The sequence below is a fragment of the Anser brachyrhynchus genome, assembly GCF_964034855.1.
Source record: "Anser brachyrhynchus genome assembly, chromosome: 8".
In the NCBI taxonomy this organism is placed as follows: domain Eukaryota; kingdom Metazoa; phylum Chordata; class Aves; order Anseriformes; family Anatidae; genus Anser; species Anser brachyrhynchus.
This window is the reverse complement of record NC_137702.1, coordinates 782478-804869: the sequence shown is the minus strand read 5'-3', so window position 1 is coordinate 804869 and position 22392 is coordinate 782478. Positions and strand designations below refer to the sequence as shown.

The following is a 22392-nucleotide window of genomic DNA, read 5'->3' as shown; positions in this document are numbered from 1 at the left end:
TGAACTGTAACCTTAGTGAGATAGCGGTAATCTGTAATCTGTGCCTTGCTGTAGCTGCAATAAGCAGGTTAACTATCCATACGTTTTACATCAAAACCCCATGTACACTTTGTGAATGACTACCTGAGCGTCTCCTCCCGCTTCGTCACTGCTCGAGGCTTGGCTCTTCCCTGAGTTACGACTTCGTGGCTCGCAGATCTAAATGCGCTGAACCATCCTTAACTTCATATTGCGTTTTGCCACACTAGCATTACTTTCATGAAACCTTCAAAACAATATTCCCTGTGATCCTTCACTTGGTTAATCTTGTAAAAAGAAAATGTATTCAGATGTGTCTAAAATATTAAAAAGTATGCCTTTCAAGACAGTAATTCTAGAAGTATTATATTTGATTTAGAAATAAATTTAGCTATATAAAGTCTTCTCCTTCACTGTTCACTTTACCTAGCTAATATAAAAAAAAAAAAAGGCAGGAATCAGCAAATCAGCATAATCCATTGGAAGAGCAATGCTTTGAGAGTTATTTGAATTAAGTCCCAGATCTATGTGCAGCGCTCAGGGTTATTACTGTTTTCATAAACAGAATAATGCGTTCCCCAGGCACGAGTAGCTTCATTGCAGCAAACATTAATGCTAAAATAGATGGTGGGGAGAGAAAGGTGAACTACTGCCGGGGACAGAAGGCCACAGGTACAGAAAAGAAATAACATGCCAGGTGGTAAAACTACTCTGGTGTGCCAGGCACCTATATTTAGAAATACCAGGCATCCGAAGATATTAATTATTTATATTACCACTTAAGTCGTCGCGGTATTTGTCAAAGAATGCATGTTAACTGGAAATATTTGAACAAAACCACTGCACACAGTGAGATGAGTACCACACTAAGTGCTCTGTTCACCTCCAGAGCCAGGACTCATTTCGAGCCCATTGCCTGGAGATAAAACCAGTATGAATGAGTCACAAGCGTGTCCTACAGAGACGAAAATTCGTGATCGGGTGTTTAGACACGCCACACGAAAGACAAAGAGGAGAAATCCAAACAGAAGGCACGGTCACGCCGGGCCCGCCCAGGCACCAGGCAGAACAGGCAGAGGGACACAAAAATAAAGAAAATCAGAGCGCCGTATCTGTGCTAACGACTCCCGGATCTTCTCCACTCCACAGCTGCGTCCCAAGCTTCATTTTAACTGTTGAGCCGCGCCTGACATCCCACAGACACCCACTGACGGGCTCGGGGGCGCTCGGGGCTCACCACCTTCCTTCTGCCCCCGCTCTTTGCTCGCTGCAGATGGCACCGACCCCTGCCTGCGGGTCGGGGCAGAGAGCAGCACGCCCCCGCGTGGCTCTGCGCCGATGCCCCGGCTCCCCAGCCGTGCCCGCGCGGAGCCGGCCCCGCGCACCCAGCCCGAGGCACGGGGGCGCCCTGAGCGAGCCCAGCCTCCCTTCGGCTCGTGCGCCCGCGTACCGCCAGGAGCAGAACGTGCAGGTGAGAAAAAATGTCACGTGTTACACACGATAATTAAATTAATTCTAAATTAAGTCCTGGCCACGTGCAAGACTACACTAAAAAAAAAAAAAAGAAAGAAAATGTAACCGCGACAAAAACTGTATTTCCTCCTCTCTTCTTCTGCTATTTAATAGTCTCCGAATGGAAAGTCTAGTACGATTTTCTAGTCCAATTGTTCCAGCCAGGGGGAAAATTGCTCATCATAATTAGGCTGCTTTCATAACGTATCTACTCATCGCCCAGGCTCCTGCGAATGCGACCACGCACCGCACCTGCGGGTTGGTGCCCGCGCCCCGACCATCAGTTGTTATTTCCCCACAATCTCCTCCGCTCTCTCCCGACCCTGGTCTCGCTCTGTCCATGTGCAGGGCTCGGGCCACGGGCCCCGGCAGAAAGCCGAGCTGAGGAACCGCAGGGGGACACCCGGAGACACCCGTCTGCTTGTCACGGCCCCGGGCTCGGCCGCGGGCGCAGCGGGTCTCGGGGCGCTCCCGGAGAGAGCCCTGCCCCCGGCCTGCCCCTGGCCAGCCCGGCACGACGCTCACTGCGCGGGCACTTCCAGCGAGACTTCTCCGCAAGGTAAACAACTTCTGTGGGCGTACTTCAACATTTACCTTGGAAGGCTGACGGGACCCTCACATGTGACTTCAGAGAGGACCCGCAGCTGGCAGCTCCAGCACCAGAGCGCTCCCCCGTGCCCCGCCTGCCCCTCGGCACCGAGCGGGGTGCCGCCCGTCCCGCGGCGCACGGCGGGCCCTGCCGGGGTGACTGCTGACCCCAGCAACGCGATCCAGCTGGCCCCAGCATTCAGGGGACCCCTGACCTGTAACAGCAGACCTGTGCCACGCCATCAAGAGCTTTCAGTCAGGTCTTTATCTTCAGATACCTTGACAATTTCAGGTATCTTTCACAGAACCGCAGACTTGCTCTTTTCTCAGTACTGGCCGTGTCTGGTATATCCATGACTTGTCGGCTGGGGACGCAGCAGCCCCCGGGCACCGCGGGCTCACGGCTCGTGCCACCAGGAGGAGCAGAGAGGCGCAGGGAAGCACTGGCGCTGTCTTCTGATGGTCATCCACCCCCCGGGCAGCAGGGAAGGGCACGGCTGTTTTAGAAAACGGTACTGTGAGGCTAACGAATGAACGAAAGAACAAAAGGCTCCTCTCCACGAGAGCCCCGACAAGTGCCAGGTGAACGTTTTGCTGGTAGATGAATCTTCAGTTTTGGAAGCATGGGTTTCCAAAATCCCGGAGGGCAATAGTCATGTAGGTGTTGGAACCGGATGCTGATATTTTGATTTCCAGCGGAAATGTCTAATCAACAGTTTATTTCATGGCCCCTCTTTCTCCAGAAGCAGCCCCAAAGGATTTCCAGCCTTAGTGAGGTATGATGCAATTCAACACACCAACATATTCTGAAGGATCTTCTAAATTATCTGGACGGTGCGTGCCATGATTCTCAAAGCGCTATGTAAATTTACACCCTGAAATACATTACTAAAAAATCCCGATTAAAGTAACTGGAACAGTAAAGGTCAGAATTTTCTTTGTGGAAGGGAAACTCTCCTTTCTATAGCAGAGATAAGCAAGGTAGCTTTAACACATTGTTACACGCCATACCTAAAAGATTTTGTAGGTTGGAATGGCATCCTCCAACCTCCGCCCACAGAACCTAAAAAGCTAGTCACACATCATAAAACGAGAACTGCCATATGAGAGAACCTCTACACAGCAAATACCTTAGACTAATCAACTTATTTTTGACTGTTTATAGTAGCATATCAGTGACATTTTAAATATTTCATTTTAGATTTACTTATAATTTTCATTCAAGTTAGTTATTAACAATATAACACGGCTGGAGTGGGAGCGTGATTAGAAGTCAGAAAGTGGCCTGGGGAGTCCAATCATAAAAAGAGTGTCTTAAGAGCTGCAATACAATTTAACTTATACCAAGATGACCTAAAGTAGTAGTTAGCAAAACACTTCAACATTTCTATAACAAATTTGAGAAGTATGCAATTTTGTCAGTTTACTGATTTAATTGCTATGGTAAACGCATAATATTCAAGATAATTATGACATGACACATCAAGATAAGTGCATACGTAGTTTTTAATGCATTAACTTATAATTTTTTAATATACCGTCAAATCAAAAAAGAATACTGTACACATCCATGTTTCAATATTATATTATTATGTATTATTTGGTTCTGTAAGCAACACACACCTGCAAAAACATTGCATTTTTGACTCTCACTAGGTATGAGATTTTTCATCACGGCTTAGTTATGCACTGTAACAGATGACTCAATACTTCATAAGCACAGATTCTAAAATAAGTCAATTTAATAACGTAAGTCCTTTCTGAGACCTTCATATATAGCTGTGCTCATTTTTTAACTAATTTAGTTCATCTGATTCAAATCCCTCATTAAAAACTGCTATATTACGATGGTCAGAAACAGAATAACTGCAGTAATTGCTTTTAGACCTGATAGAGTTTCTGATTTTAAATCATGTTTTAAAGAAAGCTGGGTTCATTCATATTGTAGAAAAGACCTCAGCCTTTCAGGCTTTGTGACACAGTAGACAAACACAGAAGACTACTTTTATTTCTCTGTTTATTTTTGCCAAGGCATAGATACCTCTGGCCACCTTTGAAAAACTCTTGATATCACAGTTCAGGATTATTGAATTATTTGGGGATTTCACTCCCCAAATCAGTCAGTCTCCTGAAGACGGTGAGCATTCATGGTCTGGTACAACCCCACCGGTAATTCACCTCAAAGTGTGCTGACACCGTTCAAGTTCTTCTAGGACCGTTTCCCAATTTCTGTTACAATTAAGCTAAAGGAGAGTCTCATCAACCTAAAAATCTGGTGCAGCATGTCTTGTAACTCCTGCTCCTTCAGCTTACCTCCTCTTAAACGCAAGAAACCAAAAACAATCGGTAGAAAACGCTACATGAGGACAATTTGGGGCACACAGGTAAGTCAACACACCTTTGAGAATCAAGAAGCCGCCAGCGGGCTCTCCGCAAGCCCTGCCACTGCCATGCCTACCCCTGGCTAACCCCCGTCTCGCTCCCAGCACCGCAGCGGCCGTCCTGTCCCCACGCACAGGCACCAGGGGCTGTGCCTGGGCACCACCACGGCAGCAGAGCCCGGCCCCGCCTGGCCAGCACCACGTGCTGCACCTCCAGGTGGAGGAGGACGAAGTCTCCCGCTCCCCGCGCCGCGGTGTAACACCGGCCACTGCCACCATCGCCTTGCGGTCAGAAACCCACAGCTCCGTGCGACTGCTGATTGCTGTTGTCTTCTCTGCTCTTCAGTGCCGGGTGTCCTGAACAGGCAGAACAGCCTCCGTGGACATTGAGCACCCTTTTATTCTTCGCCTGAGGCACCTACACCTCTGCCGTTCTCCCTCACACTCATGGGTGATGGCAAGGACGTTCTCCTCCTCCTCTGGTGTCAGAAAGAATTCTTGACCTTTATTCAGCCAATTCGGAGAAAATTCACAGTGTTTTACATCTTGCTGAGTCCTCATTGCAGCACAGCCCATCCGTTTGGGCCTCACAGTGGGCTTTACCTGTGCGAGCCCGTTTCAGGGGCCAGGAAGCACGGAAGCGAAGGATGCTGAGGCAGGGAGGCACTGTGGGCACCGGTCTCTCTCGCAGGAATCTCAGCGCTCACGGGTCCAAAGCTACCCAAGCAGAAGTCCACGGAGGCACTGGCTATTACAGCCTCCACTGGGAAGCGCTGAGGCAAGGACCGTGGTTCTAAAATCCAACACCAGCTGTGCCAAGTGCTGTTCACAACCAACCCAGCACAGCGCTTCTCCTAGCGCAGACTTCACTCTGCGCACGCACCCGGACGGCACCAGCAGCCCTCCCAGTGCCTACCCACACCAGAGCATCACAGTAGTTCCCAGCCGTCAGCACGGGACAGGCTGTTCTGCAGCATACAGCACAGAGGAGCTGATCTGATACGAAATTTCAGCAGTAATAATACACACTTTATTTCGAACTGTGTCACACAACATGAAAGTGCGCTTATCCCCAGACTGCAATGTATCACTTACTTAAAATATTGGCTTCAATATTTAACATTTTCATTTTTCTGTCACACGTTTACAGCTCTATTTTAAAACTAAGTGACACCACAATTTATCAAACGCTAAGGTTATGTCTGGAGCTCCTGTGTCAAGCTGAACGTTTTTAGTGAGTAGCACTCACGGTCATGAGGAATGGGCACACACGGTGTGCTAAGTTACCCTCTCCCCCATTAAACTTCTTTCAGATAATTAAAACGCAGCAAATCAGGATTACAGCGGTTGAACACCAAGGCACAGGAGCTGCGTCCCCAGAGCACTGCGTCCCAGGCAGGTCCTCGCGCCCAGCTCGCAGCAGCACCGCTCCTTGGCCGCGGCTGCAATGGAGCGCTGCGCCAAGCACACGCCGCGCAGTTTCGGTAGGTTTTCCCCTTTTGGTGGAGGAGCGTCCACCCCCCGATCATTAATAACCACTACAAGCTTTCCAGGCTAGCGTGAGCTCAAGAAGTATCAGCGAACACCCCGTGCTGCCACCGAACCTCCGCTCTGCCGGACCCGCCCGGCGGGGGAGCCGGGAACGCCCGCGGACCTGGTGCTATCAGGGGGAGGCTGTTGTGGAGCAAACACCCTTTCGGCTGGCACAGCCTTCCCGAGTGCTTTTGCTGTTACCAGGTCTCTTATTTCGAAAGAGGGTAAGATTGGCTGGATTAAATAAACCAGAAATTGCAGAGAGCAATCACACATTGCTTATCTTCTAGAGAAGGTCTTGTGCTCCTGTTCCCACGGGAATGAAGTGCTCCAACATGTTGTCTCTGCAAACCTTCACCGCTGTTATTAAAACCCAGAACTAGTGAAATGGAGGTAAAAGCTCTTTCATAGATATTTCAGCACTGCAGCAGGCTTATTAAAACATGCTAAAAAAATTATTGAAGAGTTTTCACACAAGGGTCATACTGGACTACCCACTTAGATTTTAAATGCACTCAGCTGCACCAGGAACCTTATTCTTCCACTTACAAAGCCTACCGAAACACGTACCACTTCCTACAACAGGTCAGGACGACAAGTGGAAGAGAAAGTTCTGGGCAGTGAGCATCGACAGGCAGAAAGAGCGGGGGAAAAAGGGGGAAAAAATGGTTTAGCAAAATCCTGCGTCACTTACTCCAGCAGAAATCGTGTCTAACAGCAGCACAGCACAACCCCCTCCACCATTCCCTCCCTTGCTGGCAGCACCGCGAGCACCCAGCACCCTTCCCCAGGTGGGGGGACAGCCAGCACAGGCGCCGCGGGGAGCTCCCTCCTGCCTGAGCTCGCCCTAAGGTGCAGCTGGAGATGTGAGGAATGCGCTCCAATTTAATCGTTAAGAGAAACTATCAACCTCTACATCAAATTAACAGCTTTAATATAAAACCCCAGTACTATGTCTATAAAAAAACAAACAAAAGAACCCTACGTGTGCCTGTGTATCTGTGTATCTATTAGCTTAGCCAGAAATCACACTGTCCTACCAAAGGGTTTTCCTGCGAGAGAACTGCTGCCCGGTGGATGGCCAAGCACCTCCTCAGGAAGCACCAGCACGGTATCCACACGAACACCTGAAGACACCCACACGGCGGCCCGGGGCTGGCTGCCGGGCCTGGGGAGGAAGGGGCAGACAGCAGCACGGGGCCGAGTCCTGCCGGCACCAGCGCTGCCTCCCGGGGCAGCTGCGGACATCCGCTGCTGGGGCGAGGCGGGATGCCGCCACGATTCCTTTTTGCACGCTCACATACGCCTTCATCGTGTTAAACCAACAAGAACTTGGTCTGAAACTTCTCCTTCCCTTCTTCAATCGTGTTTTCCTTGGAGAGAACTGCCTTCAGTGCCACTCCTGCTTAATTGAGCACGCCGAGTCTGCAGCTGGTAGCAAAGCCTCTGTGCCTCTAGAAGAGGTTTACAGAAGCTACCATCTCGTTCAGTAAGAAACACAGGTGTGGGTTTGGAGCCTTGTTTTCTTCTTTAGCTGGTTACTTACCACGCTCAGGCGGGGCAGCTTCCTGCCGGGTCCCACTGCCCACCTCTCGCGAGCACCCCAGCACCTCTCCGCCCTGCGCACCACCAATGTCCGCGGCGCTGGAGCTCCTGCCCGCGGCGTGCCCTAGGGAGCCCCGTCCCCTCTGCACTTAACGGCACATGAAGCAAGCCTGAAAGTCGTGCGCTGCAACACAAGAAGCCTTCAGTCCCTCCCGAGGAAACCAGGGCCAAGGGTCTGCATCGCCTTCCCCCACGTAGGATAAAGCCAGCAGGTGTGTCCTCGCCCAGCGAAAGGCGGGTGGTCAGGAAGGGAGCACTTGGTTCTCGAGTGCAGTTCCATGATGGTGAATCAAACCCAGTTTAAAAACATTTTTAACACGAACCCGGTGAAGTATCAAAGGCATACAACTGTACAGTAAATTATGTATGCCTATGTTTTGTAGAGGGAATAAGGTTCCTGCATACTTTTGACAGAATTGCGTTATGTAAATTTAACAGGCGTATCACAGATGCTATACTAAACTGGACAGATATCTTATTCCTGTATATTTAAATAAACATAGAAAAAATCCAGCCTGCTGTACATAAATATATATAATTTCCTTCATTTACACTGACGTTTGCGTAAGAAAAATTACAGGAGATTTCTGCAAGAAGTATTGTATGTTAATTAGATTTTCCAAGACAAAACCGATACTGCTAACAGTTGGATACTCTCTTTGTTTTAATTATGCATGACTAATGATAGCTGTTTGGCTGTCTGACCACCAGATTGTCTGCTGTTGCCAAGGGAAAATCTTTTAAAATAGATTGACAGCTTTTCTGTTATAAAACAGAGCATGTTCTAGCTCATCTCATATTTTTGAAAGAGCTTTGCAGGTATAAAAATCCAAACTTTGTCTGTGCACAATGACATAACCCTTCCACCCTGGCATATATGTCCACAACCACCCAGGACAGAGACAACATAAGCTTGAAGATGCTCAGAAACTGCAGAATCACCACTAGCAGTTAAGCAGCCAAACCTCAGGTTGAACTCAGTGCTGGGACACGCTGACCATCAAATCTCTACCGGCTTTGTAAGGAATGCACTGTGCAAGACCAGAGCCACAGCTAGGGCTGCTGCAGACACCTGCAGCTCCATGTGCGGCTCTGTGTGTGAAAGAACTACAGAGGAGTACCAGGAAACACGACTGGGAGGGCTGATCATTTTACAGGGCCTATCTTCCACGTTCACCTGCATGAAAATGCAGCGCACTAACGAAGCCAGCCTGTGCTAGGGTCTCTGACAACTGTAATATTGGAAAGGAACTGTGCATCTGGTTAGCGGAGGACATGTTTTTTCTGCAGAGTTGAAGAACAGCAGATAGCTCCGTAGCTCCTGGTACGGCAGCGCCAAGGCGCGAGGTGTTTGGTACGGCTGTGCGGGATGCCGGGGCACAGCAGCCCCGCAGCGCGAGGAGAGCAGTGCTCACCCGGCCCCCGCCAGGCTGCACACCGGGGTTTTCCCTGGGGGCGTCCCTGCACACCCGCCTCGCACAGCCGGCCATGCCGTGGGTGTGATCACACACCCACAGACCAATGCAGAGAAGGGACTGCCCTGGTTGCCTATAACTTAAATAAGCACATCACTGCATGAGCATGAACCTTGAACCGATGTCTGCGTTGAGTTGGGGAAAATTTACAAATTCGTAGTTACTTCCTCTGCTTTAAGTGGGACCTTTCTGTTCTCACAAGTACGTGGATTTCGTACTGATCATCTCTTCTCAAAGGCTGAAAGAGAGCCAGAACCGAAGAGGACTCCGAAGACTACCCCCACCTCTGCCAGCAGGCAGAGCCTTAACAGAGGGTTATTTAACAAAAAATTCTCCCCGTGTTCCTCATGAGGAATAGCACTCTCACAGGGAGACAAAGGTTTGTCTTTCCTCCTTGCCCTTCCAGACAATTTTGATGCACAGCTGAAGCAGGGTGAGGCGGCCCTCAGCACCGGCCCAGCCGCCCGCGATGAGCGCCAGCCCCAGACGGAGCCGTGAGCCGCCTGCTGCTGCCACTGCCACCTGCGACACCTCGCTGAGCTGGGCCAGAGCCGCGGCCGGGCGAGCAACCCGCCCCGGCCCCTCGCCGCCACTGCCTGCACCTCCCCGGGGCTGAGGGGGCCGTCAGGGGGCCGTGAGGGGGCCGTGAGGGGGCCGCGAGGCCTGTGGCCGACCCGTCCCTGCCCTGCGCCACACAGGGTGGGGGACAGGCTCCCACCGGCCGGCCGGGGCTCAGGAAGCCTTCACAGAATCCCCAAAGGGCTGGGCTGCAGAGGGGCCTCACAGATCGTCTCGTTCACGCCCCTGCCACGGGGGTTAGAGCAGCAGCGGCAGTGCCAGCGTCACCAACTCCTCTCTTCCAGTTCCGTTACCACATGCAGGTGGGTCCAAGAGAGGGCGAGAACGCCTTTGAAAGGACGGCCTGCCACGTCAAAATAGTTTAATGCACTTCCAACACTGCAGGGCACTACACACACCACGACCAGGGAGCACTACCGATGGCAGTGCTCGGGAGCGTCGCTGGGCCCTGCCTGGCTGCAGAGCAGCGGCACCGGAGCCGACATCAGGACCGCACCCGCGTTCACGCGTGGAGTGTAAGCCCCTCCGTACCATCAATCCGCACGCGTCTCTAGAACGCTGAAATGTCTCCAGAGTGGTTCCCCCAGCCTGCCGCAGCACAGGTTTGAGTTTCCAAGCACAGCGCTGGGTCAGATTTCTGCCAGGAGAGACAGCGCTGAGCCGATTCCGCTTGCTGCTGGTGGCCCGGGGAACAAGGCGGCTGCACCCGCGGCCCGCTGCCCTGGGCCAGAGCCTGCGCTCACCTCTTGTGCAGGATGCCAAAAAGAAAGGAAACTAAGTCCGTTTTTTCCTCCATCGAACGGCTCTTTGGAACAAATTCTTTTTTCATTCCTTACTGATTCCTCGTTTTATTGTTTCCTCTGTGTAACATCCGAAACATTCGCAATGGTTTAAAAAGATAAATTATTTTAATTTACTCTGAATTTATTTATTTTAACTGCACGGATGAGAGGCAAGTGCCATAATATGCTTATTTAATGACTGGTAGAGATTTGGAACGTGCAAGTCTTTCCCAAACACCAACCTAATTTCACAGGGGTGTGTGCGCACCTCAGTCTACACATAACACAGCAATATTTCAGAGAAACAGGAACAAAGCTTCACACAGCCAAATAATTTATGATCCTGAACTGCAGAGGAATACCAAAAGAGTATGGAAGTCAAGAAATGTACCTTCTGAAATCATAAAGGAAAGAGGATTTCTTTTTATATTTATTACACCACCTGTCCCCCAAAGACAAATCTGCATTTATACATGCTTGCACACAACTGTATTCAACACTGGTGTATGGACACGCATCGGAGGGACTGTAATGTTAAATATGTATAGTCTCTTAATATTTAAATATGCCATACACACTTGATAGGCTTCTGTTATTCAAACTGCAAAACTGTCATTCCAAATGCCCACTTCTCAGTAACGTGAATGACAGCAGATGGAGAACGTTTTGTAGACGTGTCACCAGCTTTCCGTGACCATCGCTGCTCCTTCGGCAAAGACCACTTGCTGTGAAGGACAGCTCTTGTGGGAAGAGAAGGCAAAAGCGACGCTGAACTCCCAAGCCCAGCAGTCACTACCCCGCACTCAGCAACTTAGACCCGCATTAGGCACCCACAGCCCTCCCCTGAGGACCTGAACAGCTTCGGAGTGAGAGCCTGCCTGCCCTCCCGCCTGAGCCACACGGGCGCCTTCACCGACCTGGCCGAGGACGGGAGGTGTTCCTCGGGACCACTGAGGCGCGAGTCTGTGGGACTCACGGCTCCAGGAGTCCTGGCAAGGAGCCCCCACACAGGAGAATCTCTGCTGACCACCACAAACCTCTTGTTGCATTCTTGAATGCCCACAGCCAGGGGAAGCAGAATCAGGAACTGGAAGTGGTCCCAGGAAGGTTTCGTTTGGCCAGGGCTCCCCTGCGCCTGCGGTCAGACACCGGCGTACCCTCCTGGGAAAGGGGAAGCCTGGTCTGGAAACCAGGGTGTCTGCAAAGCCAGAGAAGCCGGAGACGTGGGCTAGGATGCTGCTGCCGCCAACCTGCTCTTGCCAAAACAGAATCCGCCCCCATACCAGACTGGTTTCAAAGTGGCTCAAACACGGCCATTACCCGCATCCAGAGGGAAAGCAAGAGGGCAGCAAACATGAAACACGTAGCAAACGCCTGGGCCAGTCAAACGGTGATAAAGAAATCAGTGAGCTTGACAGCGATTAACACGCCTCGAAGCGTGTTTACAGGACGGAAAGCTGCAACCCCTTGCTTCGTAAAGCCTGTGCTGCAGTGCTGTGACACCTCGCCTCCGGACACAAGCTTGGGAGGGACTTGAGAGGTGTTTACGGTAAATGAATTCATTTCCTTTGCTAGAATTTATTTCGTTTTCTGTGATGACTTCTTTATACGCAGCTTCACTCCCCTGCCTAGTGTATAATTTCTCATTTATTTATCAGAAAATAGCCAGCACGCAGGAACTCACTTTTCAGTAACGGCACTGTGCGTCCAAGAAAACAGCAACAACAAAAAAAAGAAAACCAAAAATGAATCTAGGACCTGAACCTGATGTAAGGAAACAAGAGCCACTCCAAATATTTGGTCACACCAAATGCTCGTGACACCTCCTTTCGGTGACCCCTGGCGCCCGGGGCTGTTCCCCTCCAGGTGCAGAACAACTCAGCACCTCTCCGTGCCGAGCTGCGCGGGGCTCCTGGCAGCCCCTTCTCCAGCCTCTGAGGTCCCTCGGGACGGCTGCAGGACCTCCTGGCCCGGCAGCCACCCGCAGCCCCGCTGAGGGGCACTGCCCCCTCACCCAGCCCACGGAGATGTTACACGGGAGCGGAGCCAGCGCTGACAGCCGGGGTACACCGCTAGTTCCTGGCCCCTGCCCAGCCTGACTGTCACCCTCCGGGCACGGCCATTCAGCCAGTTCCCGACCCACCCCACTGCCTGCCCATCCACAGCTCTGTGAGCACCTTACGGGGACGGCGTCGAGGGACTCAGCAGGAGCAGCTCAGCACAGCCGTCCTGCGCTAGTTCCCGTGTCTGACAGCTACCCCGGGGTGCTGAGGCAGGGGAGAGCGTGACCGCACGCTACCTAGACCCGAAACACTCGGCGGTGGAAAGGAAAGCGGCAAAGCTACGTACAGAGAATTTCAAATTTCGGAAATAAATAATAAAAAAAAAAAGGCACAAACCTCCTGACCTATGACCAGAAAAAAATCCTCTGCCATAATCACCCTTCTCAGGTGACCGCTGGCTGCTTAAATCTGAGGCCCAATTCACCCAGGGCGGCAAAAGAGACTACTGTCGGCAAAAACAACACGGGTGAAGCTCAATCTGCCCGTTAGCGAGGCTGACCTGGAATTTCTCTCCGATTTCCCCAGCCAGGTTTGAAAAGAACCTGGTTCCCCAGCGCCATGCCGGGGGGGAGCACAGAGCCCTCGGGAGCCTTGACCCAGCTGACTGAGGCTTCAGCCTTTACAGTGAATAACCCACACCACTCAACGTATTCCACAGCATACATTTAATAAATTACTCCATAATCGCACAGCAGTGAGAAGTCTGTTGTTTTTAAAATGTGTCAAATGTAACACTTAATTTCCTGCGACTGCACAATACAAAAGAACTACCAGGTACGCTAGCTTTTATCAGCCACGAGCTACAGAAACATGAAGTGCAGGAAAAGAGGCTGCTTGTTGCAGAAAGCCATTTTGATCATCCTCAGATCTGTACCTTTAGGTGTTATAAGTGGGATCTGTTTATGCATCACAGGTAGGCAAAGAGGAGCTGTTAGTAACCAAACGCGATTCTCTTGGGTCTGTGACGCCACGAGGGCCACACGCACAGCTCGGCCAGAGCCCGGGCACCGCCAGCCCAGGCAGCAGCGTGCCCTCACCTCCGGGGGCAGGGGGCCCTCGCTGCCACCCCAGGGCGGGCGGAGGTGGCCTTGGCCCCCCGAGCAGCGAGGCCTCAGCCACAGCCCCGCAGGAGCGCAGCCGTCAGCCAGGCTGCTCGCAGCCGCCTGCTCCGCGTTTGTCACCTCCCTTACGTCACCGCTCTGCCCCAGCCGCTGCCGGCCTTGTCGGTGCCCCAGAGACACCGCGAACTGAGGGCGATCCCTCTCCTCGCGGGAGGTCTCTGAAAGGGTCACCAGAGTAATCCGGTTCTGAACAGACCGGCTGCTGGCTGCACTCCTAGCAATTTAACACGTAGCAATCCGTTGTTTTAATAAAAACATTTTTACAACTTTCTCTCTCCTTCCTCGTGACTTCTCGTTAAATCTTAGGCAATTACCTGGGAAGAATACAGAGCAGGTGCAGGGCAGAATTTAGACTTCCGAAAACAAGCGGTTTCCTGAAACTATTTTGTCATACAAAGCAACTGCGTGACAGACAAAATTTCTTAAAATTTCAATAACCGGCAAAACAAATAGCGCTGGGACAGCATGGACCAAACACGGACTGAAAACAAACAAAAAGACAGTTTTTAATTACTAAGGCTACAGAAAGAGCTCGTCATCAGAAAGAACACCTTGCATAAGGGCGGATTTTCCTTAGAGTCATTCACGAGAGGCTTTCCGGGGCAAACACCGCCCTGGGCCTCTGAAGGAGCTCGGCCCGCTCGCACCGCTGCCTGCCACGGGGGGCCGGGCGCACCTCGGCGGTGCCACGAGGACGTGACGCTGGTGCTGCGTGGGCTCGACAGGTTAACTGTTGTAAGGCAAGGGATCTATGTGCTTTGTGTTAACACGTGGAAGCTTTACCTGGAAACCTCCGCCCTTACAGGAGGCGTTAGTCCTCATTTTCAGTAAAGATGAGGGAAAGCGGTCACGAGGACTGAGGCTGGGGCTTGGCACGTCCAGCCTCGCACGGTGCTCACCGAGAGGTGCCACGCGCTCCCGGCCCTCGCTTTTTGGCTCGCAGCAAGGCACGTGGGCAGAGGCCTGACGCAGGCGGCCGGCCGCGTCCCCGCGGGGCGCAGAGCCCACCGCAGGGGTCGGCACACAGCCCAGGGCACCGCGCGGGATGCACCCGGCCAGGGGGGTGCGTGTGAACGCAAACGTGCGTCTCGTAAATCACCGCGATCTTCTTTCGGCCGGCAAAACGCTGACTCAAAGCCACGTGAATTGCTCCCTTTTCTAGCATTAATTATTGAAGCAAGAACGCCAGACGCTGCTTTAAGCGGAGCGCTGTGCGATCTGTAATAGGTAAGGAGGTAACTTTGCGAAGCCCTCGTTGCCAGAGGGCAGCGAGGAGCGGAGAAGCCGGCGCTGAGGGGTGAATCAACACATGGCAGCAGGAAGGCACCGATGGCCATCTTGCAGTAGGAGGCAGGGACCTACTGCACGCAGCCAACTTCGGATGCTGCAGCGTACAGAAACCGAGAGGAGCTAAACCCAGAGGGCTACAGAGCTGGAAGAAAACACTCCTCTTTTAACCCCTAAACTGCTTTATCCAGCTCACCAGAATCTGCATCTAAACAAACGGCCAGCTCCCAATAACGAGGACACTAACAGCATTTCTTCTCCTACGTATTTCAACACGTTAAGTTGCGGAGATCCGGTGAGGACGAACTCAGGAGGAGCAGCGCCGATGCGCACCCTGAGGTACAAAACGAGCAGCTCTGCCCATCTCCCGTCCCCTCCTTGGAAGGTGCCTTCCTGTAGGCATCCTATGCTCCCCCTTCAAGTTGCATTCCCAGCTGAAAACAAAACGAGCTGCTATTTGAAAGAAAGCCTATGAAAGGCGTAAGAAATGAAGGAAATTAATCACAGAGCAAGAGAACGAAAAAACACCACCACCACCCAGATACAACCCCCGTGTTATTTCACCACCTAATTGCTTCGTTCCGGAGTTAAGCAGCAATGTTCATGCTCCCTTTAACACCGGCTCTTCACAAAACAGATATTCTCCCTCGCTCGTGAGACAACAGCGATGCTTTAATCTTAAAGCTCTAATTTCGTTTATGTAACCTATCCAGCGGCACAGACGCTGAGCTTCAGACACAATCCTAGGCCTAGGAAACTGCGTGTATTGCAGCAGAAAGCCATAAAGAAGAAACCTTCAGAGCACCTGTACGATGTCTGAATAAGGTGGTTCTAAATATACGTTCGTTCACGTCCTAAAAACGTTCGGTGCTGGCTGAGCACCTGAGTGCTGCCAACTCGCCGAGTTACCTTCTGTGCAACCTTTAAACCTGAAGCGGCACAAGTAAGGCAGGCTTATTTCTGTATTTCCCTCGTTCCCCGATTCCTTATGCAGAAAGCACGAGGACTTCAGGACGTCTCAAAACGCGGAGCACAGCCGAGGCACGCGTACAAAACGCTCGCCAGCAGCTCTACACAGACATCTGCTGTATTTTCGGCAGCTACTACACCAGAGGCGGGCGGACTGGCTACGCGGCGGTTCCAAACTCCTGCCGAAAACACCCCCCGCGCTATCTCGCGCCCCGTCCCGTTCCGGAGGGGTTAAACACGGCCAGGGCTGAGGCGCCCCGCGGCCGGGGGCCGGGGGGGGCCGGGGGGCCGGCACGGCACCGAGCGCAGCCCGGAGCGGGACCGCCGCGACCGCGCTCAAAACGCGGGGAAGACGGGGGGGGGGTCGCGTAACTACAGCAACGCGCTGCCAAAGTGCAAATAAAAGTTAGGGCCGGAAAAGATAACGGTGCCCGCGGGGCCGGGCCGGCGGCTCCGCGCTGCGCTGGCACCGGGCGGCTCCGGGCCGGGGGGCGCGGGGCCGGGCCCGTCCCGGTACCGCCGCTGCCGCCCCGCCGAGCCGCCGGGCCCGGGTCCGGGGGTGCCGCTCCGCCGCCGCCCCGACTCGCGCCGAGTGCCCCCGGCCGCCCCCCGCCCGCCCCGGGTCGCGGCTCCCGGCGCCCTCCCCCCGCCGGGACCCCCCGGCCGGTGCCGGGGCCCCGCGCCCGCTCTCCCCCCGCCGCCGCCGCCGCCCCCTACCTCAGCACGGCCGTGTCCCCCTTCCGCACCACCAGGCTGTCCGCGGCCACCCCGGGGAAGTCCCCGCCCGGCGCGGCGATGCGCCCGGGGGGCAGGAGGCAGCAGAGGCCGAGCAGCACGGCCGCCAGCCACTGGTGGGAGCCCCCGGCGCCCCGCACCAGCGGCACCATCTCCGCGCCGCTCCGCGCCGCTGCCCCTGGGCCCGGCGGCGGCCGAGCGCTGCCCCCGGCGGCGGCGGCCCCTGGCTGCTGCCCGCGGTCGGCGGCCGAGCGCGGCGCGTGGCTGCTCCCGGGCGGCCGCCGCAGCATCTAGCGAGGAGGGCAGCGCGCCCGCTCTGCGCTCTGCGCGCCGCGGCGGCGGCGGGCGGCCCCCGGGCTGCCGGCGCGTTGCCATGCAGCCGTTGCCCCGGCAACCGGCCTGGCGGCGCGCGGGAGCGAGCGCGGGCGGAGCGGGGGCGCGCGCGGGCCGAGCGGGGGCGCGCACCGCCCAACCCCGACGCCGCGGCGGCCGCGCTGGGGACCGCGGGCAGAGCCCGGCCCGGCCCGGCCGCCGCCCCCGCCCCGGGGCCGCCGCGGCGCGGGGAGGCGAGGCCCGAGCCCGCCGCCCCCGGCCCGCGTGCCCGCCCGGCCGGGCCTGCAGGAGCCGCACGTGGCCCCGCAGCGCCGCGAGGGCCGGCCGGGAGCGCGCCCCGCACCCTGAGGGGAGCTGCCCCCCGAGCGCCGTCACCCCCCGGGCAGCGCTCCCCCCGCTCCCGGCGCAGCGCCCCGCCTGCCCCCGCGTTGTGCCGGCGGGGTGTGAGGGCGCGGTGCGCCCGGCGAACGCCTGCAGCAGTGAGGGCAGCGGCCGGGCTCCGTCACAAGGGACACGCGTTACTTCCCTCCCCGGGACGCTTTGCCCCCCGCCACGGCACCCCTGCGGCAGGCTGCCCAGCTGCCGAAGGAGCGCTCAGCTCACGCACCCAGGGGGGAATCCTCCCCTCGTCCCGCGGCACCGCCGCTCCCTCGGTAAGGGAGCAGGGGAGAGACCGGCCCGCGGCCCCTGGGCACGGAGGCCTCGCCCCCAGCACTGCCCGTTACCGGCAGGCGCAGCTCCGCCGGGAGGCGGCGCCGAGGGCTCCCCGCGCTGCCGCTGCCCCAGCGCGGCCCCGCCGGCACGAGGCGAGCCGCGGGTAGCGGAGCCGCTGCCGGCAGCACTGCCGACACGGCGCCCCGCGGTCAGACGCGGAGCTCCCGGCAGGGCAGCCTCTCACCCTGCGGTTCCAGTGCTGACGAGGGGACGTTTCGCACAGACAGGCCTGGCCCGCGCCTCCCACCACCACCATCCCACCGCCACCGTCCACCACCGTCCATCCCAGCAGAGGCTGCTTTCAGTTAAAGAGCTATCTCCTCCGCACGGCCCCCATCCCACCGCTCAGAGAAGAGTCTCTCAAGTGTGATAAAAGTATAATCCTTCGTCTCTGCTGCAAAATGGTCCCTTGCACTACTTCCCAGATCAGCCCGCACTTCACTATTTTTCAGGTTAACGTTTGGGGTAGGGGAAGGTGGGGTTTTGTTTGTTAGGAAAAAAAAAAGGCCTGTTTCTCAAGGCTCTCTCTGCTCTTCCTTTCATCAACCAAGGTACACACCCAAACTGGATAATGCCATTATCCTGTAGCAAACAAACAAGAGAGTACAGATCCGTGAGCTCAGCCCCTTCCCCTGCAGACCTGCAGTCCCCAGTGCCATGCGGCTCCTAGCGTAACCGATATGCAAAACATTTCTATTACAGCTGGACTGACAACATTCATCAAATCTGTTGATCTTTTTCCAAGTACTTGGGACAGAATGCTTAGGAACCTATCTCTGATCTTCAGCGACACTTCCTAGGCTTTGGGGGAAAGTCCTTTCCGAGGTGCGATGCTTTCTGCAAATAGGTCCTGTTGGTATCGAGAAGAGGAAGACCTGTAACCACATGGGAACTGGAGAAGCCATTTAAGTGTTTTGATGCATTCAGTACTCAGATCATCCAGTGAAAGATGTGATATAATAGCCGAGATCTAATTTTAGGGAGAGCTCTGCAATCGTTAATGAGTCACATGATGTCGCTTTTACTTGACCTTAATGAACAATCAAATAATTTGCTCCTCCTTAAGTAAGAAGCAGAAAAGACATTTCCTTAATAACATCCTATTAATTTCACAGAAGATCACAAATCTCAATCAACAATAGCCAAGATATATTTTTTTCCACTTTTGGATTCCTGTTCCCTGGCTCTCGTGCTAGCTGCAGAGCAATGGAGAAAAAAAAGGAGGTCAGGAGTCAATAGCAGTTATGCCAATCAGGGTTGCTCCAGAGACTAAATGCTTTCATCTGAATCCCCCTCACCTCCCCCCAAGTCCGGGAAGCTCGCAGAAAAATAATCTCATACCAGCTGTACACACACACAGAAAAAATATTTCTGGGGGCGGGAGGGGGGAACGGGGCACGACCCAGGGACACAGACACACTGTCACTTCAGCTAGTTTGCTGTGAAAGCCATGTGGCTGTTGCAGCACGTTAGTTTCGCCTCAAGGAGATGGTACTTCACGCAGAGTAACGGTGAGGCCCTATGGTATTTCCTGTGATTCGGCAGTGTCTTTTTGTTTAGAGTCATTTGGAAAAGCTAAATGTATTCGTTGTTTGCAAGTACTTGTTTAACAGTTTGCACAGATATTCAAGACCGGTTCACAAACTTCACACTTGCCTTTTTGTTTCTTTTCTTCCTCTCCTGAACTATCTTAACGCTACTGGTGAAAGATGGAAGCTGAACGACTAGAAAAAACTCCGAGAGACTCGGTGCCATTCTGTGATTCTTTGATTCTGTGATTTGCTTGCTGTTGAGATACACATTTTGAAAAGTATTCAAGAATTTCAACCTAGTTGCCAAATGACTTTGATTAACGTCATACGTTGTCTCTGAATGGCCACCTGAGGACTGTCACGATAGCAGCCCTGGTAGCAAAAACTTTGTTTCTGCTTTCTAAATAGATGATACGTATTTTGGAAAACTTGGAATCTTTTGGAACAACGTGGAAGAAAAACAACAAACAGAAAACAAACAAACAAACTTAGCTACTCTGTATTTTCAGAGTTGCATTTTGTGTCTAACTTCACAAATGCTTTGGAATTTTGAAACGATTTTACAACGGCCAAAAAACAGTAGAAACTTCCAGGTAATGAATAAAGCATTCCCAGAGGTTAACATTAGTTAACAAATTTTAATTGAAAATCTTCTAGGGAAAAACAGAAAAAAATTATTAGACTAGAAACAGCCTACTGTCCTAATATTCTCAGTTACTGTCCTGATATTCTCTAACATTTCTGGTTTTTGCCCCTCTCTCCTAGCACAAAAACATCGCATAAGTAAGGACTACACTGTATTGCTCTGCAAAATCTTCTGATAAGTATACAGCTACAGCTCAGCCTTCTTTGGCAGTGTTCCAGATTGTCTAAAATTTGAACAAACAACCTATAGCACCCAAATAATTTTTGAGTTTTAGAATTCAAAGAGCAATTTGTGATGTTTGTGCAGAATTGCTATGTGAAAGAGCTCATCTGGATGGGTTCCAGCGGATCATCAGTTACAATGCAAAAACGTTCCACAAAGTGCATTCTCTGAAAATTTCATTTGAAAGGGGAGGTTACAGAGAAAGTTAAGAATGGGATAAACCTTGGAAAACACACACACAGCTTTGATATTTTTAAATTAAAAAAAAGTTTGTATAGCTCTTTTCAACTATCTACTCTTTAAAAAAATATTGTATATAAAAATGTAAATAGTGATTTTGTCAAGTACTGAAATTAACAGAAATTTCCTTTTAAATAAGTATCTCTTCCACAGATAACTTCAGAAATCCTGTACTAAAGTGGGTGGGTTTTGCTAGCACAATTGAAAGCAAATGCTGAAATTTCCATAAAATGCATTTTCCATTTTCTACATAATCCAGAATGTGACTATGTACAGAAGTGCTCAGTAAAATATTCTCCAAAATTATTTCCTGTACTTCAAAAATGGCAAGAACCCTGGTGTGCTATCATATAAGCTAGCACCTTCTAGCTGTAAAAAGTCGTTCTTTTAGCACCAGAACAAATGGGCTCTAATATCCTGAGATTTGAGTCATCTTATCTGAGTTTTTAACTTGATAGAACACGGCTGCAGAACAAGCTCAGCCCATATTCAACACCAAAAAAATGCATATAATAAAGAAGCTCAGAGGAGGAATGAATCTATGGGTGCCTATTTATAAAACACAAGCTCTAATTATACCTTTCTCAGGCACAAGGCGTTCGCAATGTCACTTCTCCGGATTCTCTCATGTCTGAGAAGACTTGACTTGTGCCGCATCCCCCCCATCGCAGTGGAGAGAGATGCTACACGCACAGTGATATACACTGAAAGCCATGAGGCATAAGTCATTTCCATCTTACGTCCATCATTATTGAAGCAGGGAAACTCAACAGTGCAGGGAAAAAAAAAGTGGAACTATTTCTTCTTTAGCATTTACGGAGGCAGCAGGAAGAGCAGTACTGACCCAGGGCCTTGTAAATCAGCTTTCTTAGCACAAGAGAAGCACGGAAATTCTACTCGCATTCAAGATTCTCGTTCTGACATCTAGGCTCTCCTGCTTGACAGAAGCACACGTGCCTCTTTAGGTTCTTGGTTGGCTTAACCAATCCTCTGTGGGATAAGATTGCACACAGTACGAGGCTATCAGCAAAAATTTAGTCATATGTGGGTGAATGAAAACATTTTCTTCACCATATGGTATACTATGGAAATAATTGCCAAATGACAGAAGCTCGCTAATATTGATGCCAAATACATAGATAATACTGTCAACTTACGATCAGCCTACATCTTCCTATTTTAAGGCATACAAGTGAGTGCAGTTTGAAAACATCCACAAGAAGCTTCATACTGAAGAACTCTGCAAAGAAATAGATTCCAAATATGCATGGAAGTTTTGTTGTTTTGTGTTTGTTTGTTTCTTCTCAAGTGTTTGGAGCTCTCTGAGTCACAAAAGTAAGGAACAGAGCTGGTTATGTAGAAAGGTAACTTGAAATAAATTTAAGACAAGACAAGCATTACATGAAATATATCTCATGGCTACTGTTCTGTAGGGAGTAAACACCCTCGCTGGTTGGTCTGGAAATTGAGCACAGAAAGGAAATCTGGAGTTTGTGTTGCAAGCGTTTACAACTCTTCCTGCTTGAGACTAGTCAAGACACTTAGTCGAACAGCATGACGTAGTGCTTGCAAACAACGTTTTTTTTGTTGTTTGTTTTAAATGCATGTGTGTGTTCTTGCTGCTGTTAGAAGGTCATTTTAAGAAACTAATAATTTTTTATATGCAATATATTCTAAACTTATAAACAGGCCAATATTGCTGCTTTGATATTTTTCAGACTGGAGATGTGCAGAACAGTTGTTACTGAAACTAGCAGGTTCAAATCTTATTTCCTAACCTAGACATTCAGATTTTACAACAGCTCGTATTGGGATCCCTCGCTATTGCAGCCAGAGCTTATAACTTGAACCAGACAGGACGTGCTGTATGTCAAAACTTAACAAGTGTGGACAATCTGTGAATGTGTGCTCGACAGTCCGGATCATAATTCCACGTTAGGATTTCATTTGCTCATCAGGGAGCATTTTGTCTCAATAACCTCTGACACCACTCACAAATGTCTCAGCCCTGGGAGAAAAGCTCCTGAAGCTCACACGCTTCACAGGATGGAAGGGCA

The 22392-nt window shown here is 51.9% G+C and overlaps 1 protein-coding gene across 7 annotated transcripts in view; it reads right to left on the bottom strand.

Annotated features, from left to right (window-relative positions):
• The window catches only part of NEGR1 (neuronal growth regulator 1), a 322390-nt gene that overhangs the window by 266759 nt on the left and 33239 nt on the right, over positions 1 to 22392 (bottom strand). Inside the window, exon 1 of one of the 7 annotated variants that reach the window (XM_080603529.1) lies at positions 16631 to 16965. The exons of 5 other annotated variants lie outside the window; for them this stretch is intronic. In XM_080603529.1, the coding sequence (XP_080459655.1) occupies positions 16631 to 16938 (308 nt within the window). In that variant the 5' untranslated portion in view covers positions 16939 to 16965. Of the gene's footprint in view, positions 1 to 16630; positions 16966 to 22392 lie in introns of those variants that run through there. One more of the 7 variants, XM_080603531.1, reaches the window with a different exon arrangement.